At 51.6% G+C, this 23,792-nt stretch overlaps 1 protein-coding gene across 1 annotated transcript; it reads left to right on the forward strand.

Moving 5' to 3' along the window:
* Positions 1 to 4,049: 4,049 nt before the first annotated feature.
* Positions 4,050 to 23,512, forward strand: VOLCADRAFT_106326 (uncharacterized protein; the record flags this gene model as incomplete). The annotated part of the gene is made up of 28 exons (XM_002954195.1): positions 4,050 to 4,159; positions 5,809 to 5,966; positions 6,340 to 6,476; positions 7,142 to 7,663; positions 7,874 to 7,985; positions 8,427 to 8,518; positions 8,891 to 9,044; positions 9,714 to 9,922; positions 10,194 to 10,344; positions 10,772 to 10,815; positions 10,981 to 11,097; positions 11,562 to 11,618; positions 11,841 to 12,077; positions 12,706 to 12,780; positions 12,991 to 13,135; positions 13,841 to 13,875; positions 14,162 to 14,223; positions 14,592 to 14,700; positions 15,241 to 15,440; positions 15,709 to 15,845; positions 16,170 to 16,384; positions 16,493 to 16,619; positions 17,628 to 17,753; positions 18,052 to 18,594; positions 18,992 to 19,218; positions 20,049 to 20,196; positions 20,517 to 20,698; positions 21,566 to 23,512. 28 exons carry the CDS (start codon positions 4,050 to 4,052, stop codon positions 21,911 to 21,913), a joined length of 4,779 nt encoding a protein of 1,592 aa, XP_002954241.1. The 3' UTR covers positions 21,914 to 23,512.
* Between the last annotated feature and the right edge of the window lie 280 nt (positions 23,513 to 23,792).

Genomic DNA, 23,792 nt, shown 5'->3' on the forward strand with positions numbered 1-23,792 from the left:
CCATCTGGCATAAGAACATGGTAAGTTTGCGGGTCTCAGCTCCTGGAGGTCTGACCGCGTGGGAGTGTTGTAAAGCTAAGTTTGTTTTGGTCAGTCCTCTGAGCGAACTGGTTTCGGTGCCATGCCGTGCAGATTGCCCGGAATCTCCAGTCTGCTGCGTTATTAGTCTTTGTGTATTATCTCATTTTTGTAATAGAACGACATCCTAAGGTTGCTTGCACTACGTCCTCACGCAACAGCACTGTTACCTTTACAACACATGTGCAAATGTGTTAAGGTTTCTTTTGAGGAATTGATAATTATTTCTGCGTATATGCAAGTGGTAAACGCTGTCTACGTCGCTTTGTTGAGGAACAAAAGATGGGCACCAGACCTGACATAATGTGATATCAACGCATATGCATTATTAAATAAGCAAGCTTAAGAGGCTCTGAGAGCAACAGAATCAGGGATGCGGAGCGAAACTGAACGAACGGTGGGCGCGTCGAGACTCCCCAATCGTTGAGAATCGCAGTTTCCTAGCCATTCACATATAAAACTTGTATTGTGCTGTACCTATACCTGATCGTGTCTCTGCAAACATTGCAAGGCGTTGGGTGACTAACGCACGACGGTAAGAAGCTATGTCTGCATCTGCGCCGTTAACTTCCTTGAGCCTTGAGCGTACATGAAGCAACAGCAAATGTTATACAATCCAATACAACATTATTCATACAATACTTGGGATGCCTTTTCCCTTTTTCCAGCTCGCTACTTGATTAGCTTGGCTTTTCGGTAGACGTACAATTTTTGCAACACCTATAGAGTGCTATGATGAGCGCAAAGCTGGCGAAACATCCTGCATGGAATGGGACAGATGATGTAAGCTACCTCTGCTGGGCTTCTAAAATGTATGCTAGTATGCCCTTTGCACTTCGGTGCACCAATAGGCACGAATATAGCAGGTATAGCCTCTGCGCACATACCGGGCACCTTCCCAAGGCGATCTCCTGCTGCGTCAAAGGCGCTTTTTTGCCGCCTCCCTTTTGCGCAAGTCCCCTCTTCTTTGGTCAGTTGCAGATCCTGGCACACGACCATCACTCCCGTCCCTTATTTGTCACGTTGTCGACCGGTGACACACCCTTTCCCTTGTTTCGTTTCCATGCTTTCTCGCATCCTGTTTTGCAACAGCAAATCAAATGACCCCTGAATTTCCTCACAGCGATTCTGTAGAAAAAGGATTGGAAACCGGGCTCTATGGGTACCCACATTACGTAGTCTGCACTGTTTCTTGCGGATCCCGGCTTTCAGGTCAGGTGCTGGCTTTGGACCTGACACTCCATTTTCCATTCTCACCCTTCAGGGGTCTCCATCTGTCTTCGTGTGTCGTACACGGTCGTTTTATTTGCGGAACGCCTACTGTGTGGGTGGTTGATCGAGGATGGACGTTTTCGATTCCTCCTCACGAAATGGAAGAAGGTCGTGCGATAAGAATAAGCCGAGTTTGGCTTTTTGCAAAATCGACGACAGTCGGTCCGTGGCGTGCTAAGACTTAACGACTTAACTCATCACACAGCTAGGACTGGTCCATGTATCAAATCCGATGAATACACCAAAATTGATCTTTAAAGGTTTGAAAAATGAAAACCGCCCACGCATCTCGCACTACTCAATATAAAAGCCTAATGTTTGTGGCTCGAGCAAGTGGAGCAAGTATCTCGGCGACATTCAAACCAATTTTCTCATGATACTTCCTGGAAGAGCTAAAATCAGTAGTTGGAAGTATTGTCCGTAAAAAAATAGGAAGGGACCGTAAGGAAGAGGTCATCGTCACAGGACTCGCCCGCAGCTGTAGCTGCTCCTGTAGCGGCTAGCTGCTGCTGCTCGCCACGCGTGATGAGCTAATTCCAAGCGAATGACCCCGGCTGGAGCTGCGCCCTGGTAGGGTGAAGGATGCGTGCATCACACTGCATCGAGTAATGGGTCGGACTTTGTCCATAATTATATGTCCTTAGAGTTCTCCTCCTCAGCTGGATTTCCCTGCTTGTTGAATCGACAGTTACTGCGTAGTCAGACTCGACTTGTAATAGTATATGTTGATTTCCATTTATTGATTGTGGCATTTCCGAAGGAATGCTGTAGGTCATATGTTTGCTGCAGATGCAGGGTTGCTTTTGCAATGCGGTACCGCGATCTGTCCCCCGCCGTATTGAACGTAGGCATGTTGTTTCCAAATCGTTTATTACACGAACTTCAGCGGGCCAAAGCCTTCAGCTGACTCAGCTTCGGATCGCGAAAGAGTGGAAGTCCTGTCCTGTCTTTTGCTGACGACGCAGCTGGCTCAGGGATGTTGCAGCATAATTTCGTTTTCTGGTCTGGTGGACACTACGTAGCATTAAAGCATTAATTCGCGACGTCCTGTGGTCCACATAAGCTTGACCGATAGGACACGTCTCATTGCATGCATTGCATTTATGTTATACGCCGTGTCCTGCAATCGGCACGTAGTGCCAAGGCAGGCGATTATTGGGGAATCCTTGGACCAGCAGTTTGCCGCCAGCGGATGGCTTGTTGACATAGCTAGCCATGCCTTGGCGGTAACTTCTATTGCGCACCCAATGCGCTCCTTGGATGGCAGCCAATAAATTTGCACAGATATATATGTATCGCACAGGTATTCACATCGCCGTTACATCGGGTGGATGCACCGGACATCGCAGAACGACAGCAGCGGAAACGGCCAGCAAGGACATCCATTTCACCGGGGGTTCTCTGCGTATATCCCTGTTTTTTATCCCGATGATTTATCGTCTGAAGGACTAATTAAAGCGTTAATTTCGCATTTTTTGAAGGAAAGCTAAATAAAACTGGTGTACGGAGCTGTACGGCTCGATCATGGCCAACCAGTCAGTTGAGCTAACGGCCGTTACTCGCTTTTTACGCATTATTTATATATCTGGGCCCATGTTGTTATCGAGGGGACAGTAACGTGTTGCAGCTATTGACATTTTCACAAGTCTTGCTTGGGCGTATAGTTGTTGGATGTTGTTGGGATACTCAACGTGTGCGTACCTTATATACCTCTGGAATAGGGCCAATCATAATGCCAACAAGAGCCAGTACGGATTAAGATCGTCCGGGCGTATTTTATTTATCTCAATCATGCAGAGACATTGCCGCTGCAAGCCAACTAGCCAGGGTGTGCAGTGCGCACTGTGCAACACGGAGCGGAACTAACCGACAACGGCAACCGATAAATTCCTCCACCAAAGTCAGGAAATGCAAAGATCCTTATGAATCTTTAATGTAAAATCATGATTTGATAAGTTACAAGATAGGACTTTAATGGCATTTGTCGTCATCAAACATGCTAATCACAGGCCATACGTTGTTGTCGCTCAAATCAACGCACATCCATGTACGAAATAATCATAAGTGGTATATGACGCGTGATTTTGCATCCATGTAGTCCATGATGGGCTATTTGCAGCTAACCGATTACCTTCTATCAAAACTGCCTGGGGTTCGCCAACCGCCAGCAGCTCCAGTACAGCAACTTCTGAACTACGTCCTTGAAGAAAATTCACCGTAATTCTATTTGTTTCAAAATATTAAAATTGAAGGGTAAGAAGGAAGACGTGATTCACGATGTTTGGGCCTGAATAAGCGTGCAACTTTACGCGTAACATGATTTTCAAGCCATAAGATTATGCGCTGTCAGTATTGCAAAAGGTGTAGTGCATCTGATGGACATGCTGTGGCGGGCTCGTGCGGCGGGCTTCCGGACAGCCGCTACGGGCGAGTTCATGGCTGCTACGCAGATGCCCGCGTGGTCTTTCTTATCGTACTACCAGAAAATAATGACGTTTTGCGCATCGTTGGGCAATCACACACCATGAAGGGGATAGCGGGATCCCCATCACTTGTGCTATGCTTTGCCCTTTAGTTTAGACGGATTCAGGCAATTGCCTGTGACCTCTTATTCACACAAACATTTGGTCTTAGTTGTTTGATTGAACTTAGAGCTTCAGGGCTCCATGAAACAATCGCGTCGACGGGGTGCGGCCACAATGGGGGCCGCACTCTACCTACCTGCGTTTGTAATACTTGCCATCGCCTGCGTAGCTCAAGCTCAGAACGACTTCTTACCTCTTCGGAGTAATCCATGGGTGCCTTTAAGGTAAGTGTACCACCAGCGTTGTCAATTGAAATGACAAGCCATAGGTCGGCCGGTATGCAATGCGATAGATTCAGGCCACAATGTGTTAAATGTTCCTTAAAATATGCATTTATGTTTAACTCGGGGTTGACAGTGCTTGGAGTAAAGTCACGGCTCCGGCCTGTTGCTTGCACCTCGCTTGCAACTGCTATAGCCATTATCAAAAGCCAGCGACGTAGTAGCTTTCTTCACTTTTCATTTATTTGTGCTGGTTTTCTAAGCCAGTGAGGAAAGTCGATGTCGCGTTGCAACCCGATACCAACGCATTTGGCGCTCTCCACTCCTCATAAATTCAACATATGTGTAGCCGATGTAGTTCTAACACACAACAATTTAATCTAATGGGAGGGATTGCGTCCTTTGGTGTTGGCATCATATCTACCCCATGGCTCCGGCGCAGCCCGTAGCTACAATTCTTGGGCTGTGGTCATTTTCATATCCATATTTTGTCATGTAGACGGCTGTATTTCGCCGTGAACGACTCCTGGAGCTGTGCGTGTCACGGCTTGCGATTGGCCGGCCATTCGTCAGCGATGGAAAGGCCCCATTCCCGCTCATTCGCTTATTCGCCACGTCATTCACTGGAGGCACCTGAGGCATGATGAAGGGGTTCGTGACGCAAGTCGCACGCTTCATCGCCCTCGGCATCGAAACACCCGGCTCCGAGCGAGGCGAGGGGATTTAAAACTGAGCATACCTGCTCATACATAGCAAAACCAATTCAGCTCTGAAACCCGCACGGCCCTGGTGGCCAACCCCCTACAGCTCCCCGATGCCGTCCTCCAGTAAAAAAAGTCATCCCGTTATACCCACAACCCCACGTAACACCTCACTTTGCAAAATGCAACATTGTGTCCATACACGTGGCTGCTGCTAAAATGTACACTGACGCGTTACCAGCCGCCTTAGGTCAGGGTGTATGTGTGTGTGTGTTTGTGTGTGCCTGTGTTTGTCTGCGTGTGTAAGTGTATGTATGTGCGTATGTGTATGTGCGTGTATGTACGTGTATGTACGTGTATGCATGTGTATGTACGTGTATGTATGTGTGTGTATGTGTGTTTATGTGTGTTTATGTGTGTTTATGTGTGTTTATGTGTGTTTATGTGTTTGTATGTGTGTATGCATGTGTATGCATGTGTTTGTATGTGTGTATGTATGTGTTTGTATGTGTGTATGTATGTGTATGTATGTACCTATGTATGTATGTGTTTCCGTCACACATCAGTCCGGGCCTGGCGCTGGCCAGTTCACCCAACCGTACCCCATGCACGTGCTATCATGGTGCTCAGGCTTTTAACGGCGCATCAACTCTTCACCCAGGTTAAATCCAGGATGCATTCGTCTAGATTCCCAGTCGCTAGGCTGTACCCTTCACGGAAGGAAAACGTCACAAAAACTTATCGGGATGATCACGGTGTTCGCGATATTAGGGAATGTTTCTTTTTCAGGAAAGAGATTTTCTGAAATACTTCCGCTTGAAATACTCCACTCGAGCCCCACAGGCACCGCACAATAGTGGGTGTCGATGTACGACATGCTTGTCGTTGCTATCCAGTTGTGCTAATCTGTTCGCTGGCTGCGCCAACGCCCACATTGCCCACTTATTGCAGAACCCCCCAGGATATTAAGAACCAAGCCAACAGTGGCTCGCAAAACCCTTCTGAAGCCGTCTATATACCAGCCGAGCCAGGCGACCCGGTTGCGGCTGCAACGCCGGCTGGTACTGATGAATTAGGGCGGCGGCTGCTGGTGGTGCGCTTCAACGAAAGTGAGTGATAGAAAGAGGGTAGTGCTTGAGGAAAGGGCCAACTGGATCTTGGCTGGATCTTGACTCTTAACTAACTCTACAAGATCACCGCGTAGTTGTTGGGGAAAGGTTGCTAACTGCCATGAAACGGAAACAAAAGGGACGGGCAAGTGGAAGAGGCCTTCACGCGGTAATAAGATCTCGCCAAGGGTTCTTGACAGGCGCCAAATCCAATGCCGTACGTACGCCCCATTGGTGGTCTTAGAATCGTGTCAATCCTAAAATATACACGGTACGGCCCATCATACTCCCGCATTGACACACTTTCACTCACTGTACTCTTTTCAAATTCTTCTCTTATAACTGATGCCATCCGATGGTGGGTGCAATGCAGACAATCCCTGGGTGATGCGAGACGCTCTCGTTGCGGCGGGCGTGAGCATTGTGGAGCTGATCAATGCGTACACGGCCCTGGTGTTCGGCCGCCCCTCCGTTGTGTTCGGCACTGTAGACCAAGCGGGGCAAAAGATGGTGGGTGCAACCCCTTATTGTGAAATATTGACCCTCGGCTTCTGTCGGCCATCATACTGGAAATTCCTTGAAAAAATGCAAAGAAACATCGAACGAAACTTGCTTTCGCCAGAACGCCAGAACGCATAGCGTGTGGGTTTTCTCATAAATGTATTTATAGCAATAGGTCAGCACATGTGCGTAGCTAGGCCACATGTGTGTAGCTAGGCCACGATGTAATCCGAGGCTATAACTGTCACTATCACTGAGGTATGATGAAGTGGTTAAGGGAGACTAAAGTTGACGGATCGGGGGGCAAAAAGAGATGCTGCAAGTTCGCGGTGCCTTTGATGGAAAATCATTCATGGTTCATGGTTGACATTCGGAGTAGGTGTGCGGGAGTGGCAGGGCATGCGTGAGGTGGGCTGGGCGTGAGGTGGGCCGGGCGTGAGGTGGGCTGGTGGAAGAGTGGCTGGGCGGTGGTAGGCGTAAGGGCGTGGTTTTAACCTTTCAAATGATGATGAGTTATCCCATGGATATAATATAAGTATGGGTTGTATAAAATGAGCTGGGCCGTACAAAGCATGACACCATTTACGTCTAGTGCCGAAGAGGGCGTAATTTGTGCCGGGTTATGAAGTCCGCGATGCGTTGCTGAAACGTTATCCACCTTGGTGCCCTCGTAGGCTGTGTACAAATCTGACTTCAAGGTCACTCCAGAAACGGCCGCGCTTGTGGCGGAAGTCGCACCCTTGCTAGGTTCGCGGCGATCGCTCCTGGCATCCGGGCGAAATTTGGATTCAGATTTGGATTTGGATTCGCTACACGCCCATGAACCCGCTTATTCCAGCGCTTTCGACGCCGTACAGACCTGGGAAACGAATTCGGACGACATGCCATCCTCGTTTTCCCACGAACGTAACGGTGGTGAGGAGATGAGGCGGCGTAGCCTCGGGGCGAACAGAGTCCCCAGGAACCACACCAGGAGCAAGCGTTGGGAGAAACTGTACGGCATTTCCGCACGGATGGTTCTGGGGCTGCAACCCAGTGTGCTGCAAGTCATCATGACGGAGTGGCCTGGTAAGCTCGCGTGGTCTCTGGGCCGGAGTCCAGACCCCGCGGACGCCGATCCCTGCATGCCTATCTTCGTGGACGAGGCGCTGTACTCGACGACGAGTCCGGAGCTGCAAATCTATGTGTGCAAGGAGGTGCGCACTGTGATATACGTGAAGTGCTGTGACGGGTCAGAGGGGCTAAGCGGGAAGATTGTGTGAACAATGGGAGGAGTGCCTTCAGCCAACGTCTGCATTTTCCGAGGTTTGCTGATCGATCCCGGTATGCATCAGGAGCCTAAGTAGGATTGGTCAGTACGTACTTGTGCCGTTTTGTCTGTGCCTGGGCCCTCATCTATATGGCAGGATTACCCCTTCGCCGTAGACTGGCTCGCAAGCATGCACGTGACGACCTTGATAGAGCCTCTGCTGTCGGCGGCGCCGGCCAATGCCATTTCAGGTTGGATTATGCAAACAGGTACGTACAAATATGCGACACCTGTGGTATGCCCATGTACGAACATATCCCCAGTACGAACATACGCATGGCGTGGGGCCGGAAATGTTAATGGTGTCAAGGACAGGATCCGTGCTGTGGCACAAGCATGAGGGGACCTCATGCCACCAGACCTGTCCTGTCAGGTCTTCGGCACGACAGCCACCTGCCAAAGACCGGGTGTGGCATTAGAGGGTAGCAAGACGTTGTTTCATTTCTTGCTCGCATGCACCTGGCTGCCGGTTGATTGACATACAAACGTACATGCAAAACCTAAAACGGCTCGGGCGATCTTGCAGGTCTTGCTATCTTGGCAGCTGCCCCCGGCTCATGTAGAAGACAACCTCTGGGCCTCACCACTCTGGGCCTGTTCACTCTGCTCTGCCAAACCTGCCCCTCCCCAACCATCTGCTGCCTGTACAGGCAACCTGACGTCGGCACAGTACACGAACCCAACTGGCAGCTTGAGGCCTTACTGGAGGGCTAACCTTTGGGGGCAGGGCATGGTCGTCGGGGTAAGTTCGAAGCAGAAGTTGGTGTTCAGTTGCAAATCCTCATTTGTGGCGTTGTTGAATGCATGATGCATGCGTCCGGCATAGACGAGCCGTTGGCAGTTATTCTTGGCAGGGCCGAGGGCGGTTACGACCGTTAGTGGAGGGCTGAGATCCCCCCCCCGGTGCCTCTTTGGTCCCAGGTTGGCGAACTAGCAGCAGATAGATCATGAAGTTTGCTAATCTGTGGTAGCAAACCCTGTCCATATGCTTGTCTGCGATCAACTACATCCAGGTAGATGCGCAAACCCCGTATGCGCAATTCTGCATCAGTAAGGTTACATCGCTTTGGATGTCTTTGAAATGATGTGCACACCTATCACTCGTCCGGAACAGGTGACGGATCAGGGCCTGGACATGTCCCACTGCTCCTTCGTCGACAACAATTATCGTCCAGGCAGCCTTCGCTCCATGTTCGTGGGCAATCCGCCTCGCCTGTACCTGCCGAACCACCGAAAGGTCGTACAGTACGTCACCCCGGAAACAACTGGTGCGTGAGTATGTGTGTGTGTGTGTGTTTCATGGTTGGGGGTGCGTGACCCCATACCTCTAAAACTACCATACGAGCCGAAGGCCCAAGGGCAATATCTATATGCATAAAAGCCACGGAGAACAGGAAACACCGCACATCAGCCCAGACTAGCGTCCAAAGGCAGTAACTGAGTTTCGGTGAGCTTACATACGTTCCAACATCCTCGCCAGACGTACTGGTTCCCATTTCATGGCCTCCAACATGCTCTGTATGTGTGTGTGTGCTTACATGTGACAAGCCGTCAAGCCCCTAAACGGTTAAGATAATAAACAGCTACCCGCAAAAGGTAGTGCCGTATTCTTTTCGCACAAAATGTACTGTACATTTTTAAGCGCACCCAATCTTTTGTCGATGTCACACCATTGCACTCTGAGTCCTATTAAGCCCATCATGCCAAGACGCTCCTTAGCTTGCGGAGGAAACATCGAGTTACTTGTTGCCATGCCTAATAACACAAGTTTAGCTGCCATGGCCAGAGGTAAGGTTATGAGCTATTACCGCCCCTTTTGCTGCTGCTTGCAGCTTTTGCTACCGCTACTGCTGCGTACGTATGTTATAAATGCGTACTGCTACGAAAATGCTGATCCGTACACGAGTACTTAGTGTAATTTAACCTTGTCCCAACAGGTACTCGCTGGTTTGGAGGCGAGGATCAGAGTCACGGGACTCACGTTGTCGGAACCATCGCCGGTGCCGTACTGAACAGTACTGGTGGCATCTCGTTCGACGGTGCTACGGGTTCTGCACCAATGGCACGCGTCAGTTTCTTTGGGACATCTGCACCGTCGGAAAACAAGTTCAGGGTGCCATCGCCGCTGGATGATAAGGTTCTCTCGGTAAGTTCAGAGTGGAGGTCAGGTGGGACTAGCTTGCTTAGGGAAACCTAAGAGCCTATGAAAAAGGAGCAGGAACAGCATCCTTGGCAAGGGGCGTGCATTTTAATCGACTTGAATTGGAAACTGGATATTTGCTCGTCTTCATGCTCGGTGCCCATCATGGCATTTGGTGTACACCGACCCCCTTGTTTTGTCACAAAATGAAATTCGCGTCGTTCGTTAGCTCCTTGCGTGCCTGAAGTTCCGATCCTGGCACACGCATTAATTGCAGTACCATTACGGTGTTGGCGCTCGCATCAGTTCGGAAAGCTGGGGCCGCTCCAGCGCACTAGGAGTGGCTTACCTGCCGACATCGCGACAGTTCGACGCATTCGCATGGCGCAACCCCGACTTTGTGTCAGTCATTGCCGCCGGCAACTTCGGTACGTTCCGCTGCGCGCTGAATTTTTCTGATAAGTAAGAAAGTATAAAATCGATTAGTTGGCGTTTGTCTGCGGCTCAGAATGCTGGCATGTAATCCCAGAAGTCGCTGTCTGGCAGCTGCACCTATCCAGTCATCCTTTGAAACTGGCTTTAAAAGGATATCCATTCGTACGTATGAGTGCGCTTAGCTATCACAAATAAGCTTCGTCGCTCGCTCGCTCGCTTGCGTCGGTTGCTCGGGCAACCGTCGGGCTCTGCATAATAATCCGCGTGCAGCAAACTGTATTAATTAAAATGTTGAATTGGGTAAACCTCAGCTGATGCCATGCTGGCATCTGCGCACTCCTAGGGATGGATGGTGGAGGTGGTCCTATCCAGCTAACTTGCGTCGGCCTTCGGCGGTCTCGCACAAATGCTGTGTTGCAGGTCGCAACGGTATGGTATCCATCACGGCGCCGGGCACATCCAAGGTACGGTAAATCGTACGACATTTCAAAGATTTCGAAGCCTTGTAGTACATGCTGTGTCTGGACGCTGGCACACGTACGACTTTCGACTGTGTGGTTTCTCTAATCTAACAAGTGCAATTTCTCACCCGCGCCTCGGTTTTTGCTTGCTTGCCATTTGCCCCACAGAACGGCATTACCGTTGGAGCAACCCACAATTACCCCCAGGACACGGCTAGTGCTGGCCTCAACTACATGTTTTTTATCCGGTATCGCGATGCCAGTGGAACCAGAGTGGACTCCGCGGTAGGCAGGGAAGATCCGGGTTTTGCTTGACACCGCATGTCTTGGCTGCCCTGGTCGCCTTTGGTGCAGTAATGCACGGCCAGATGGCCCGCTCTGGTTCTGCCCTTCAGGAGGCTGGAGCCCACTGCAACAACCACACACACAACCGCACCCGCACCTCATGAGCCATGGTGCAGCTCGTTACTATTTATGGCTTCTTGGTGGCTGCTTCTATTTCTATGGCGCTAGTTCTCCTGCGGCTCTCCATAACGCCGGCAGCCGAACCTCCCTGATCTTTTTTTGTTACGTTCTTTCTCTCATTCTTTTACCGTTTCCGTCTCCTGCCGTTGCATGTCGCTTGTCGCGTGTGTGCCGATTTTACAGCTGATGCATTACTTGCACATATGCCCGTTTACCTCTCTCCTTTCCTCCCCATCCACTCCTTTCCTCTTTTGAATCACCCTTTGATTTTTCATGCTGTGCAGCTGTGGCCCCGTATGGGAACCGATCAGACTGTTTGGAGGACACTTCTCGCGAATAAGGTGCGTGGGCTGAATCAGATCTTTTATCCTTTTTCAGCTCTTTTCTATCCTTCAGATCCTTTTTCAGCTCGACAGCAGCGAGGCTGCTGGGCTGCCTGCTGCTGCGATGGATGGACGATGATTTGGGTGTTACGAGCAAACATTTGCCCTGCGAACCTATTTATATATTGCTCCACTTATGGTACGTGTACCTGACAATAACGGATCGCTTGTCAATTGCAGGAGGTTCCGGTGCGCCTTCCCAACCCAGAGAACGCATGCACGGCCCTGCAAGGCAGCTACGCAGGCAGTGTTGTAATTGTGGACCTGAAGCAAGGTTGCACAAACAACACAATGACGTCCAATATCGTCAAGGCCGGTGCGGCCGCCATCCTGTTCGTGGTTGCGGATGACGGATTTATTGAGGGCCGGAAGCTCTGGACGCCAAGCACAGCCGTCACCTACTCGCTGATGTCTCGGGTAGGGCTCTTCTGCAGTACGACTGCGTCCATCCAAATTCCCTCGAGACAGGACGAGCAATTATGTAAATAGCAAATGCAAGGCTGACAAACTTGTTGTAGTGCTACTTCCCGGAATGGCTACTTTTTATCTCGTTTTACATTACAATGGAGCCCTCCTGTAGATTTGCCGATCCAGCATGCTATTTGTCTGTCTGTTCTTTTAACACTTGTTGCAGATTGGGAGGCTTCTGGGTCATTTTGCACGCATTTGGATCGTCATATAGGATTGAATACTACTATGCATCACCATCCACCGTTACTTCACCATACGAACTGCAAGTCCATGGCAGTTAATTCTGCCCTCTACAATCCGTTCTCATCCTTTCACCAGCACATCCGTAGGGTTCAGCAGTCGCCACCAAACCAGCGTGCGGATCTCAGTCCATTAACTGTCACCTTAACTCCACATCTCGACCCTCGCCATAAATAATTTCACGCTCCCGAAAATGTTGGGGTCTACCTTGAAACCCAACCTAGGATCGTTAACCGCAAAGTGCAGTGTTTCCCGACCAGACCTTGTCACTTTGTGAATTGGTTGCTAAAGCAAGAATGCTGTCGTGGATATTTGCTGGGCTTAATGTATACAGGTGCAAGGTATGAACATCATTAATGCCTTGAGAAACAGTTCCAACACCAACTTCGTTGCGACCTACCTCGATTACGTAAGTTTAATCGCTTTAATAATTGGTTTCATGTTTATCGATGTAATCGCTTGGATCACTGTTTTTTAATGTTTAAGATTTAAGCAGGTTCGACAATCGTATAGAAGGGAAGCTAGGATTAGAGCTGTCCTGCGCTGTCCTACGCTGACCTTACCGTTTTCTGACAAACTGCGCGCCGTTTTTCTCTTTAAATGTGCCTCTCTCCCACAGCCCAACGTTAATCTCGGCATCGACAGCATCGCGCAATTCTCCGGCTCAGGCCCGCTCTATGATGGGCGCATTAAGCCCGACGTTGTGGCGCCTGGCACTAACCTCATCTCGGCGTGCGGCTCCACACTGGATCCGGAAGCAACAAGTAAGCAGTGCCATACTAATATACAACCGAACAAGAGCATAGACTGCGGTCATCCCGCCCTGGTCACAGTCACGAACGGGCTGGGGTGGGTTCGGTTTCTTAAACTGTTTGCGCACCCAGCCAAGCAGCGAATGAAGTTACACGAACATCGCTGCTTGCAGGACACCTAAAGAGTTCAAAAAACGATTACCAGAGATAATCGAACAATGCTTGCAGACCATTGCAGATAGGATGTCATGGCCTATATACATGCCCGACTTTCGGCCTTACTTTGCGCCATTGTTTACCACCCATAACTGGCATACTCGTTAGGGTTTGGACATGACAGTTTTACCGCTTGCCTTCGCTCTCTGTCGGCCCCTAGCGCACAAGGCGCTTATCCGCGTGCCTGACCTATCAATTCCACTAATCGTGTACATGTGCACTTCCCCCCACTCCGCATCGGTCGGGCCGTTTGCAACTCTCAAATCCGACCAGATTAAGATGCACATGGTGCATCTTTAACGCAGCTTAACCGCATCTCAGGTTGCCATCCGTCATGCCAATTTAAAATTATGTCCGCTAGCACAGAGCGCCTTGATCTGCTGCCTCAATCCGTATGTAAGCTCAAAAATAATGCATCTTGTTGGAGTGAAAACGTAGCTGAGCCATTTTGCCTTCGTGTGAGTTAAATTGCCCGCGCCCGGGCCTGTTATCTGCTCGCAGGCTCCAGCTGTAGCCGTCTCACAATCCAAATGTCGGTAAGAAGGGGATCTTCTCTAGCGCCGCCAGAATTGCGTGATGACGGGTACTGCTGTGATGCGAGCCGTTGTGCAGCAGCGCGCCGAGGCAGCTGCAGCGAAGTGTATAGATCTGTAAGAATCCAGGCGGGACCCTTTTGCCCTCATTCGCAAGCAAGACGCAGCTGTAAAAAATTAACTTGTTCGGCCGCCCGTGCATGCTGCATTCTAACGGACGTTTCGGGACTTGAGCTTTGATGTTATGCTAAGTTTACCGTACCCCCGCCGCCGCCGGCTGCGCTCCCAGGGAACATCCATGGCCACACCGTTGGTGGCAGGCCACCTGGCTCTCGTGCGCCAGTACTTCAGGTGCGCTCGATAATGAGTGCGGCTAATCGACCCTGCTTTCCTTGCCCCTCAATAGTGCTGTCAATACACCTGGAGCTGCTCCTGAGGGTGCTTCCACTGCTACTGGTATCAATCACTGCCGCTTGCTGAAACTGCCAAGACCCAAGAGTGCTTGTCAGTAGGGCGGCTTCGTAAGATATTCCTATGATATATTCGTACGATGTGACATGTCCATCCCGCGCTCATCTCTTGGACCAGGATGGGCACATTCAGAGGACCCGAACCAGCCGTGCGCTGAAAGTCAATAGGCCTCGTATGGGGTTTGTATTGTTTGGAATCATCTATTCCTAAATTGGATGTATGTGCGTCGTTTTTCCATGCGATGGCAGGGATGGGTTCTACCCCGCTGGAGCTGCAACCGACGTGCCGACAGTCCCGTTCGATCCGTCTGGCATGCTGCTCAAAGCCGCCGCTATCACCAGCGCAAAGTCTCTGGCGGTAAGCAGGTCTTGCGGCTATAGCTGTAGTAGCTGCAACCGGGTATCATCCTACACAGAAATCAGGCCAAGCGCTGGCTTTGCTATCCATCCATCTCGACTGATTACTTGGCTGACCGATTGACCGACCGGGCGACCGATTGGCAGCAAAGGCTTTGCACTTTTTGGACTGCAGTCCTTGCTTCTATGTGACGGGAAAGTGGAAAAGAATCCTAAAACATCAGGACCTAATTGGATTGATCCCTCGGCGGCTGATTCACTTTGTCGTGTCGCTTTCCGTGGATGAAGTGCACATCCTTCGCCCCGAACCTATCTCGGACGCAGGAAGTGACCCTAATGACTAACCTGTGTCATACTAGGCCTAATTAATTGATCACAAGTAAGGGTTTGCCAGCTTAGCTTTTGTTGTCTGGTCCGACAAAAAAATGGCGTTTACCTGTTTCCTGACCTGAGTGACCCATTTCCCAGAAAATTTGCACAACCATCCTTGCTGACTGCTGAATGAGTGGAAGTCTCCCTGTTTTGTTGATGTCAATTGCAGGGCGGCCTTGCGACGAACGTGGGGCGCGTCATGGGTCAGGCGCCGGACGGCCTGCAGGGCTGGGGCCGTCTTGACCTGAGCAGCGCCCTACCGCTGGTGGGCTTCACCAATCCGAACTTCCGCATTGCAGTCGCTGACTACGGAACAATCCGGGATGGCGAGATGATCTATCTGCCGGGAATCCGCGCGACCGGCACCGGGTGAGTGCGTGTGCTGTGCGGGCATGCATGGTTGGTTGGCTAGTTGCTTGCAGTAATAGTCAGCTTTTTCTAAAGCTGTCAGTATACCGCCAGATTGTGTGTAGAAAGCAAGTTAATAAGCTCTTGATGCCGGACTGGACTGGATCTCTGATGATGCCATTGAAGCGATTGCGTTCTTAGTTCACACTTTTGTGGCTCCAATCGGCTGCACGAGTGCCCGATTGTGACTTACCAATCACGTTCTTGACCCGTATCCTGTTCCCGCCAGGCCCATTATCGCCACGCTGGTTTGGCACGACTTCCCTGGAAGCGGCATGACGAACCGGGACCTGATTAATGACCTAGATTTTGGCTACCTGCTCAACCCCCAGAGCACCACCACAAACTACAGCCGGACGCGCGCGGGTGAGTTTAGGTCACGGGGGCATGCTACTGCCTGCTGTGGCAACAGCGTAGTTGGATGAGCGCCTTCAAGTTGGTGGCGATCATCTTCGCTGCGTGAAGTTATATAGTTATTAAGTTATTATTAAGTTAGTTAGTTAGTTATTAAGTCATATTACTGCCCTCATTGCTCATCAAGCTAGAGGTGAGAAAAGATGAGCTCTTTGGTTACCCTTGTCTCCATCCTTTCGTCCTCCTTAAGTTACTCGCGCCTTTCCTTTCCAATTTTTGTATCTTTTTTTCTTTTAACGCTGTCCCCAATTTTCTTTCCTCGTTTATTTCTCTCAGACAGCGTCAACAACGTGGAGCGCGTGGAGCTCTATAACCTGCAACCGCGTGACAACGTAACGTTCGTGGTTCACGGTCGCGCCATCCGCCACTCGCTGCTGACCACACCCGACGCGCAGCGGCCGCAACGCTGGTCCGTCCTGGTGGCAGGCCACTTCACGGGCACGCTAAGGACACCGCTCAACCCGGCGTTCGCACGTCCCGCACGCGTGCCGGTACGTGCTACTTGCTCCTGGCCCCGTATTTTAGTTAACGCATTTGGTGCGTCCTGACATACTGAGTCGCTTGTTGGTGCCCGCTTGCTGCATCTTTCTGCATCTCAGGCCAACATGCTGATCCAAATGCCGAATGGCACGTGCCTGACCGTCCGGGCCAATAACTTAGTCTTCGATCCCGCGGCGACTGCATGCAACGCGACAACCGCGATCTTCAACTTCATTGAAGAACCAGGTTTGTACACGAGTGTTGTCACCAGTAATGTCTGGAGCCTCTTAGGAGTGTGAGGGGAATCGCCTTATGTCGCTCGTGGCTGCCTGCTGATGCGACCACACTCATGGTAACCACCCCTGGACTAACCTCGCCTGCGGCTGCCGCTGTTGCTGCTGCTGTTGCTGCTGCTGTTGCTGCTGCTGTTGATGTTGTGCGCTGCTTTTGCTGCTGCAGACAACACCACGGGAGGGTACCTGTACCGGATTCGCGAGTTTGGCGGCACCCGATGTGCGACGATTTCCAGCAATGCCATCGGCTTCTGGCCTCAGCTTACGGAGTGCAGCCCGACATCCCAAAGCCAGAAGTTTGCGGTGTTTGCTAACCCCAACCTGGTCGACGGGTAAGTGCACGTGCGTGCACGCGTAAAGCTTTAGCTCATGTCGAGAAGGAAAAGATTTGTTGAAGTGCCCTTTTGGCCCGGGTGCACCGGATGGCAGGAGTAGGACCTGGAATAACAATGTTGTCGATAAAGCGCTATAAGGCTGTGTTGGCGTTGTTCGGAAGTATAAAGGACCAATCTGTGCGCTCTTGTATATATGCAGTCCTTCCTTTCTTCCTTTCTTCCTTTCTTCCTTTCTTCCTTTTTCTTCCTTTCTTCCTTTCTTCCTTTCTTACTTTCTTCCTTTCTTCCTTTCTTCCTTTCTTACTTTCCACTACATGCGGACAACCCCGGGCCCCGCTGCCTTACCCCTTTTGATTGCCGTTACCGCTATTGACTGGACGGCAATGCAAATATAATATAATATATAGTTATGTCTGTATATATGTATGTATGCTATGTATGTATATGTATTTATATTTGTATTTGCCTGATCTGATGCAGGCCATTCTACCAGATCGTCCCGGCGATGGCCCCGAGCACTACTATGGACAATCGGCGCTGTCTGCGAACCGTTTCATCCATCCTCCAGCTGCAATCCAGTTGCGACGATGATGACCCGACGATGTCGCTCCGTCTTGTCCGCCCAGCGTCTGTACCACCACCGCCACCACCGTCACCGTCACCGCCAGTTCCCACACCGGCTGTTCAGGACCCCCCACAGCTGTGGTACCCCTTCCCGCTGACTTTCCGCGTGGACTTCTACCCCGTCACAAGTAAGTCTGTCTCCGGACATCGTGGCACCTTTTAATGTTTTCTTATGTATCTATGCAGTTTTTGTTGTGCACCACTCTGCTTGCGTTCGACAAATCGCGGTGCCTTAATTGCGGTGCTTTAAGGCACTTAACTGCCTCTCATACTGCGCTTAGATCTTTGTAGCGTCCAGCAGTTTCGCGTGCTGTATTTCAATTATTTATTTATTTATTTATTCATTCATTCGTTCGCACATTGTACATCCTTTCGTTGCGACACAAGCAATACTTGTAATAAAAATGCTGCTCTGTTCGCTTGCAGATGTCGCAAGCGCCAACACCTACGACTACGACTACACCGACGACACCTTGCGGAGCACCGTATCTAACTTTGACCTCCAAGTGTCGTGGAACTGGAACGGTCAGACCTTCTCTGCCGGCATAGGAAACTTCCTTGGTTACGAAACCGCAATCTCTTCGTCAGGTGCTGTACACGGCGGTGACAACATCATCTACGGCACCATGTACGAAGAAATTCACTGGCAGCTCGGATACACGCCCCCGCCCACCACCTACTACGTTTGCGTCGCGTGGCAAGGCCCCACCGCGTCTTCGAACATGAATGTTATATTGACGGTGTTCAAGAACGACCCTGTTGCGAGCATTTCGACGACTTTTAACACAGACTTCGACAACTTCGCCGACGGTGATTGCACACCGTCGTCTGTGGGCTACATCGGCAGCTACGACCTCAATTCGCCGCCGTCTCTGCCGCCACCGTCACCGTCACCGCCGCCGGCACCGGTGAACAACATCTACCCGCTGATGTTCAAGGCAGATTGGCTAGTGCTTTCCGGTGTAACAGGTGGGTTAGAACCAGTGTACTGCTGGTGTACTGCTGCCAACTTGCGTCTGTCTTGTCTGTGGTCTGCTGTTGTCAGAGGAGTTACTTCATTTGACGCATAGTTACGGATCTTATTGCCGGCGAGCAGCTGTTTGCTATGCGTCATTCCCAGGAGAAATATATACATCTCAGCGTCTTGCTCTCCGGGTTTCCTTACCTTCTCCTTAATGGAAACGGAAACAAGCCGGCTTGTACGTATCAATTTAAATATGTAGCTGAAGAACCAGCCCTGAACTGATTGTAAAGCCGAGGGAGCTTTCCTTACTTAGCTAAATTTATTGTTTATAAGGATTTAAGAACTGCAAAACATGCAGCTGCTTCGAGTTAATGGTCCTCTCGTTTTCCCTCTTTTTTTTAGGTCGCACCAACGCGCTTGTGGACATAGATATTATCGTGGCTTGGACGGACAAAGGCATCTTGTACGAGCTAAGCTTCGACTTTCCTGACAGCACCAGCGGCAGCGGCAAGTACGGCGGCAACAACTTTATCACCAACGTGAATTCCGAGAACGCGTATCTTACGGCAACTCCACCGCAGACTAGGTACGACGTCTGTCTACGATGGTACGACGACAAGAAGCCCTTGGTGCGCGGGACGGTTGTGGTAATGCGGTTCAACAGAACCGTTGCGACGTTTGTACGGAACTGGGATACGACATTACCAAGGAACGACATTTGTAATAGTGGAGCTGCGGGCTACATGGGCAGCTACACCCTAGGCCAGGAGCTCCTACCCTCGCCGCCGCCACCCTCTCCAAGACCACCACCACCAGCCTCATCACCACCACCACCACCGCAAGCCTTATCACCACCACCACCATCGCCGCCACCACCATCGCCGCCACCACCTTCGCCACCACCACCTTCGCCACCACCTTCGCCACCACCACCATCGCCGCCACCACCATCGCCGCCACCACCTTCGCCACCACCATCGCCACCACCACCTTCGCCACCACCATCGCCGCCCCCACCTTCGCAACCACCATCGCCACCACCACCATCGCCACCACCATCGCCACCACCACCATCGCCCCCACCATCGCCGCCCCCACCTTCGCCCCCACCATCGCCACCACCACCTTCGCCACCACCATCGCCGCCCCCGCCATCATCGTCACCGCCGCCGCCGCCGCCATCGCCGTCACCACCGCCGCCCCCATCCCCGCTACCGCCGCCACCGCAGCCGCCGTCACCGCGTCCACCGCCATCACCGCCACTACCACGACCACCTCCGCCACCGCCCCGGCCGCCACCGCCCCGGCCTTCGCCGCCACCATCCCCGCCACCATCGCCTCCGCCACCACCGCCCTTGCTGCCGCCGCCCCCACCGCCGTCACCCCCACCCCCGTCACCCCCACCTCCACGCCCGCCTCCGCCATCACCGCCGCTGCCCCCGCCACCACCTCCCCCAAGGCCGCCTCCGCCACCCCCACCGGCTGTGTGCCCGGACCCATTGCCGTCTCCAAGCAGCTTATTCGCACTTTATTTCCGTACAATGTGGTCCGACAGCCAAGGTACGGCATTGCTAGTTCCGTAGTTGGGACAAAGTCCCCAATTCGAGGTGGTTCAGCATCTCGTCCTACGTCCCGAAATGTGCGGAATCGATTGCGTCGTCCGGCTCATGATATGATGTTTGTGAAAACGACAAGGGGATTACACATGTTACAAGGGGGTTACAAGGGGTTACATATTCCGCATAAGTGCGGGTGGGCCGTCCGTAAAAGCCTGGAGGCCCCCCTTAGGACCAAGGTGGCAATTTTTGAAAGATTTTTACAGGAAGTCATGTGCACCTGCCAACCTTACAGCTTCATGGTTTGCTAGTCAGTTTCCAACGCTGACTTGCCTTCTGTTTTCCCTCTGTGCACGCTTGCATACCCAAAGGCGCTAGAGCGGGTGTATCGTACGACTGGGATATGGTCGTGGCTTGGACCGCCAACCAGCAGACGTACGAGGTTAGCACGTACGACAGGAACGTTGGCGGTGGCGTACACGGAGGCGATAACATGATGCTTGCGGGCAAGCCGAACGGAGAGGTACGTGATTACCGAGAAGGATTCGGGTACGTGAGTAAAAGACGGTCTGCTGGTTCACGTGGCAGCATGTGCCGTACACGTAACTAATGTACCCGACGCTCGTCTGCGCCACTCTTTAAGGCCCCTCATGGCTGCAGGTATACTCGTGTATGAGCCTCTCGTAATGACACCTTTGAAGGGTGGTAACGCAACTCTAGAACAAATACACATACACATACACATACACAGAGGCAGACGCGCACTGTACGAAGGCATGTACGAAGGCATGTCCTTTAGGATCATTTTCTTCTTAGAATCTGCTAGCATTTTTAGTTTTTTAGTTTTCCAAGGACGGGGAGAAGCATGTGCAAATTCGACGTTCTCCAAGTCTGAATCGCTGAATCATTATGCGTTGTGTGGTCCTTGTTGTCCTGGCCTGCGTGAGATCAAAATTCCAATTCGAGGTTTTTAAGCAATTCAAACCCTTTCCCGTGCCTAACGCACAATTTTCCTACCGAATGAATGTCTTGGTTGATTGCTATACTCTTTGGTGTTTTGGTTGATGTCAATCTTTTGTTTCCCACGCAGGTCGTGTTCTGGCCCACGGGCCTCACGAATGTCTTCCCCCAGCCCGCTGACTACCACGTCTGCGTGCGGTGGTATCAATCGGGGGCTCTCAACGTAACTCTCACGGTTTCCTTGGGCCCTACGCTCGTTAAAACCGTACCAGCTTACTGGACGAGCAACACCGTCTTCAGCAAGCAATGCAACCCGAGCGCCTCAGGCTACGTTGGTACTTACACCTACACGGGCAACAGCAGCAGCAGCAGCAGCAGCAGTGGCACCGGTCCGGCCCGCACGCTCCTCGCAGCCACCACCACCATTACCACCAATGGCATTGATGGCGCGTCGGCGCAGTTCAATGACCTGCACGAACTGTACGAGCGCGTCACGGCCGACGAACGAGTCGAACCTTCGACCATGCGCAACGGCGGCGCCCAGTTCGATGCGTCACGCAATCCAGCCGCCGCCGTCGAGGGTGAGGCAGCCAGCGGCGGCGCCGACACTGGCGTTACCGTCGCCGCCAACGGCAGTACGGCACCGCGGGCCGCCGCCGGACTCCAAGGCATCAACATCCCGATCCTTGTCGTCGCCGCCGTCGGTGTCGTCATACTTGGAGCGGCCATGGGATCTTTCGTAACGATTGTCTTGTTTGGATGGACCCAAGCGCGGCGGTCGCGAGGTTACAGCGCGTTGTCGACGTAAGAGACGAGGCTGATCAAAAACACGTGAGAATGGCCGGCCGGCCGGCCGGCAGCAAATCGGGTAGGCAGGTAAAAGACAGACAGGGAGAGGAGATGCCACAGAGGCTATATGCGCCGCTGCACTGCATTGCTATGCTGTATGTACTCTCTACAACTCGAAATTGTTTGTACATACGCATACACGGGATGACGACGCCGACCGATAGACTGCAAAGCGGCGCGCTCCCTTCTGGTATGAGTTAGCGTTTCTGCCTGCACACATGGAGCATCGCCACTTATCTATACATGAGTGTATATGCATGTATGCGATCGTGCCTTGCGTATTGTGTGTGGTGGTGCATAATTGCGGTGTTTAGTGCTTGTGGGATGTCGACACTTGTGCGGGTACGCACGTTCTTCGTGCGCAGGTGATGCTTTGGTGGGGTGGGTACCTGGGTCAGCCTTACAATCCAAAAACTCATGAGTTGGGTTAAAGTTCACAGACATGTCGCGCGCTGGAGCGACATTGGCGCATCCCCGCCGTGTTGAGATCATAGTCCTCGGTTGGCTAAACTTTCCAATTATTCGCGACTCCGTACACGTGCGCGTCCCTACACGTACATCTCCGTACGTGTACGGGATAATATCGATTCCAGCAGCCCTACACCTGAATGCAGGACAGTTACGCGCTTAATGAGTGCTGAATAGATAGGTCGATCGTCGTTGGACCATTCTTACTTCTTATTAGTTGCTGTTCCTGGATTCGATTCCTGCACGCAATCGCGAATCATCCTTTGCCAGTTCGCATGATAGAGGACGACGGGGGAGATACTGTGTACACGGGGGCCGGGAGTTGGGTTTAAGGCCAGTGTTGTCAGTCGTATATGTACGAGGATGCGTGTGTTTGCATCCGGCAGGGGTGGGATGGGATGGGCGTGCGCGCGTGCTTTGGTCTTGCATTAGATAATAACACATATGCAGGTTCGGGTCCAAAAAAGCAGGCAGGCAGGGAGTTAGGTCTTATTATGAGCTAGAGACCAAGCAGACGTACCAAGCTGCTGAGATGACGGAGACCACATTGATTCTGACCTTATCAGTCACCAATTAATCGCTGCTGTGTATATGATATTAGATGACTATCTCCCATGCTGGCGTACGTAGTCTTTGGAAGCCTGCTGGTGTCTTTAGAGCTCAATCCTCAGACGGCATTTCTGCGTGAAGATCTAGCGGGCCTGATTAGAGGTTTTGGCATCCCGGGTAGCAGCTGGGTTTTGCGCTACCCCCGTGCGTGTGGGCATCATTGCGCATATGTGCGGCACGTAAATGGCGGAGATGCATGAGAGCCAGCGCCTGGGTACTAGCATGTCCTGACCTTTCGCTGACGGACCTGTTAACTGTCAGCATGCGATGGATGGGCAAATCCCAGATTTGGAATGCTGTGTGTGCTGCTCGTGCTTAGAGTGCTATCGAGCGATGGATGACGTGGACGAATAGTCACAACACAACGCTTCTGGCTAGCTCGTAAAAGCTGTCGCGATTGCTGAAAGGAAGAGGTTAGCGGAAAAGGGGACTAAGCATCGAACCTTTCTGTAATCTTACAGCTCCCAGGAGCTTACCGGTGCACAAAGCATTCGTGATAAGTGCTGAGCAGCTCGGCAACAGGCAACACAAATTATTTGCCGGGGATGATGTGATATAGGCTAGTACAACGAACCCCCGTAGAGAGCCTTAGCCATCGGAGCTTTGCCTCATGCAGAGCTTCAAAGAAAGCAAACGCTGGATTGTATGCGTTGTAAAAGAAGCCCTAACTAAGATTTACTTCGGGAAGGAGAAGTTGGAGGCAGGTAGGAGGGCGAAGAGTTGCGACAACTTCATTCGCGTGAATGGATCTTCGCTCGCTC

Source organism: Volvox carteri (assembly GCF_000143455.1).
Source record: "Volvox carteri f. nagariensis unplaced genomic scaffold VOLCAscaffold_41, whole genome shotgun sequence".
Classification (NCBI taxonomy): domain Eukaryota; kingdom Viridiplantae; phylum Chlorophyta; class Chlorophyceae; order Chlamydomonadales; family Volvocaceae; genus Volvox; species Volvox carteri.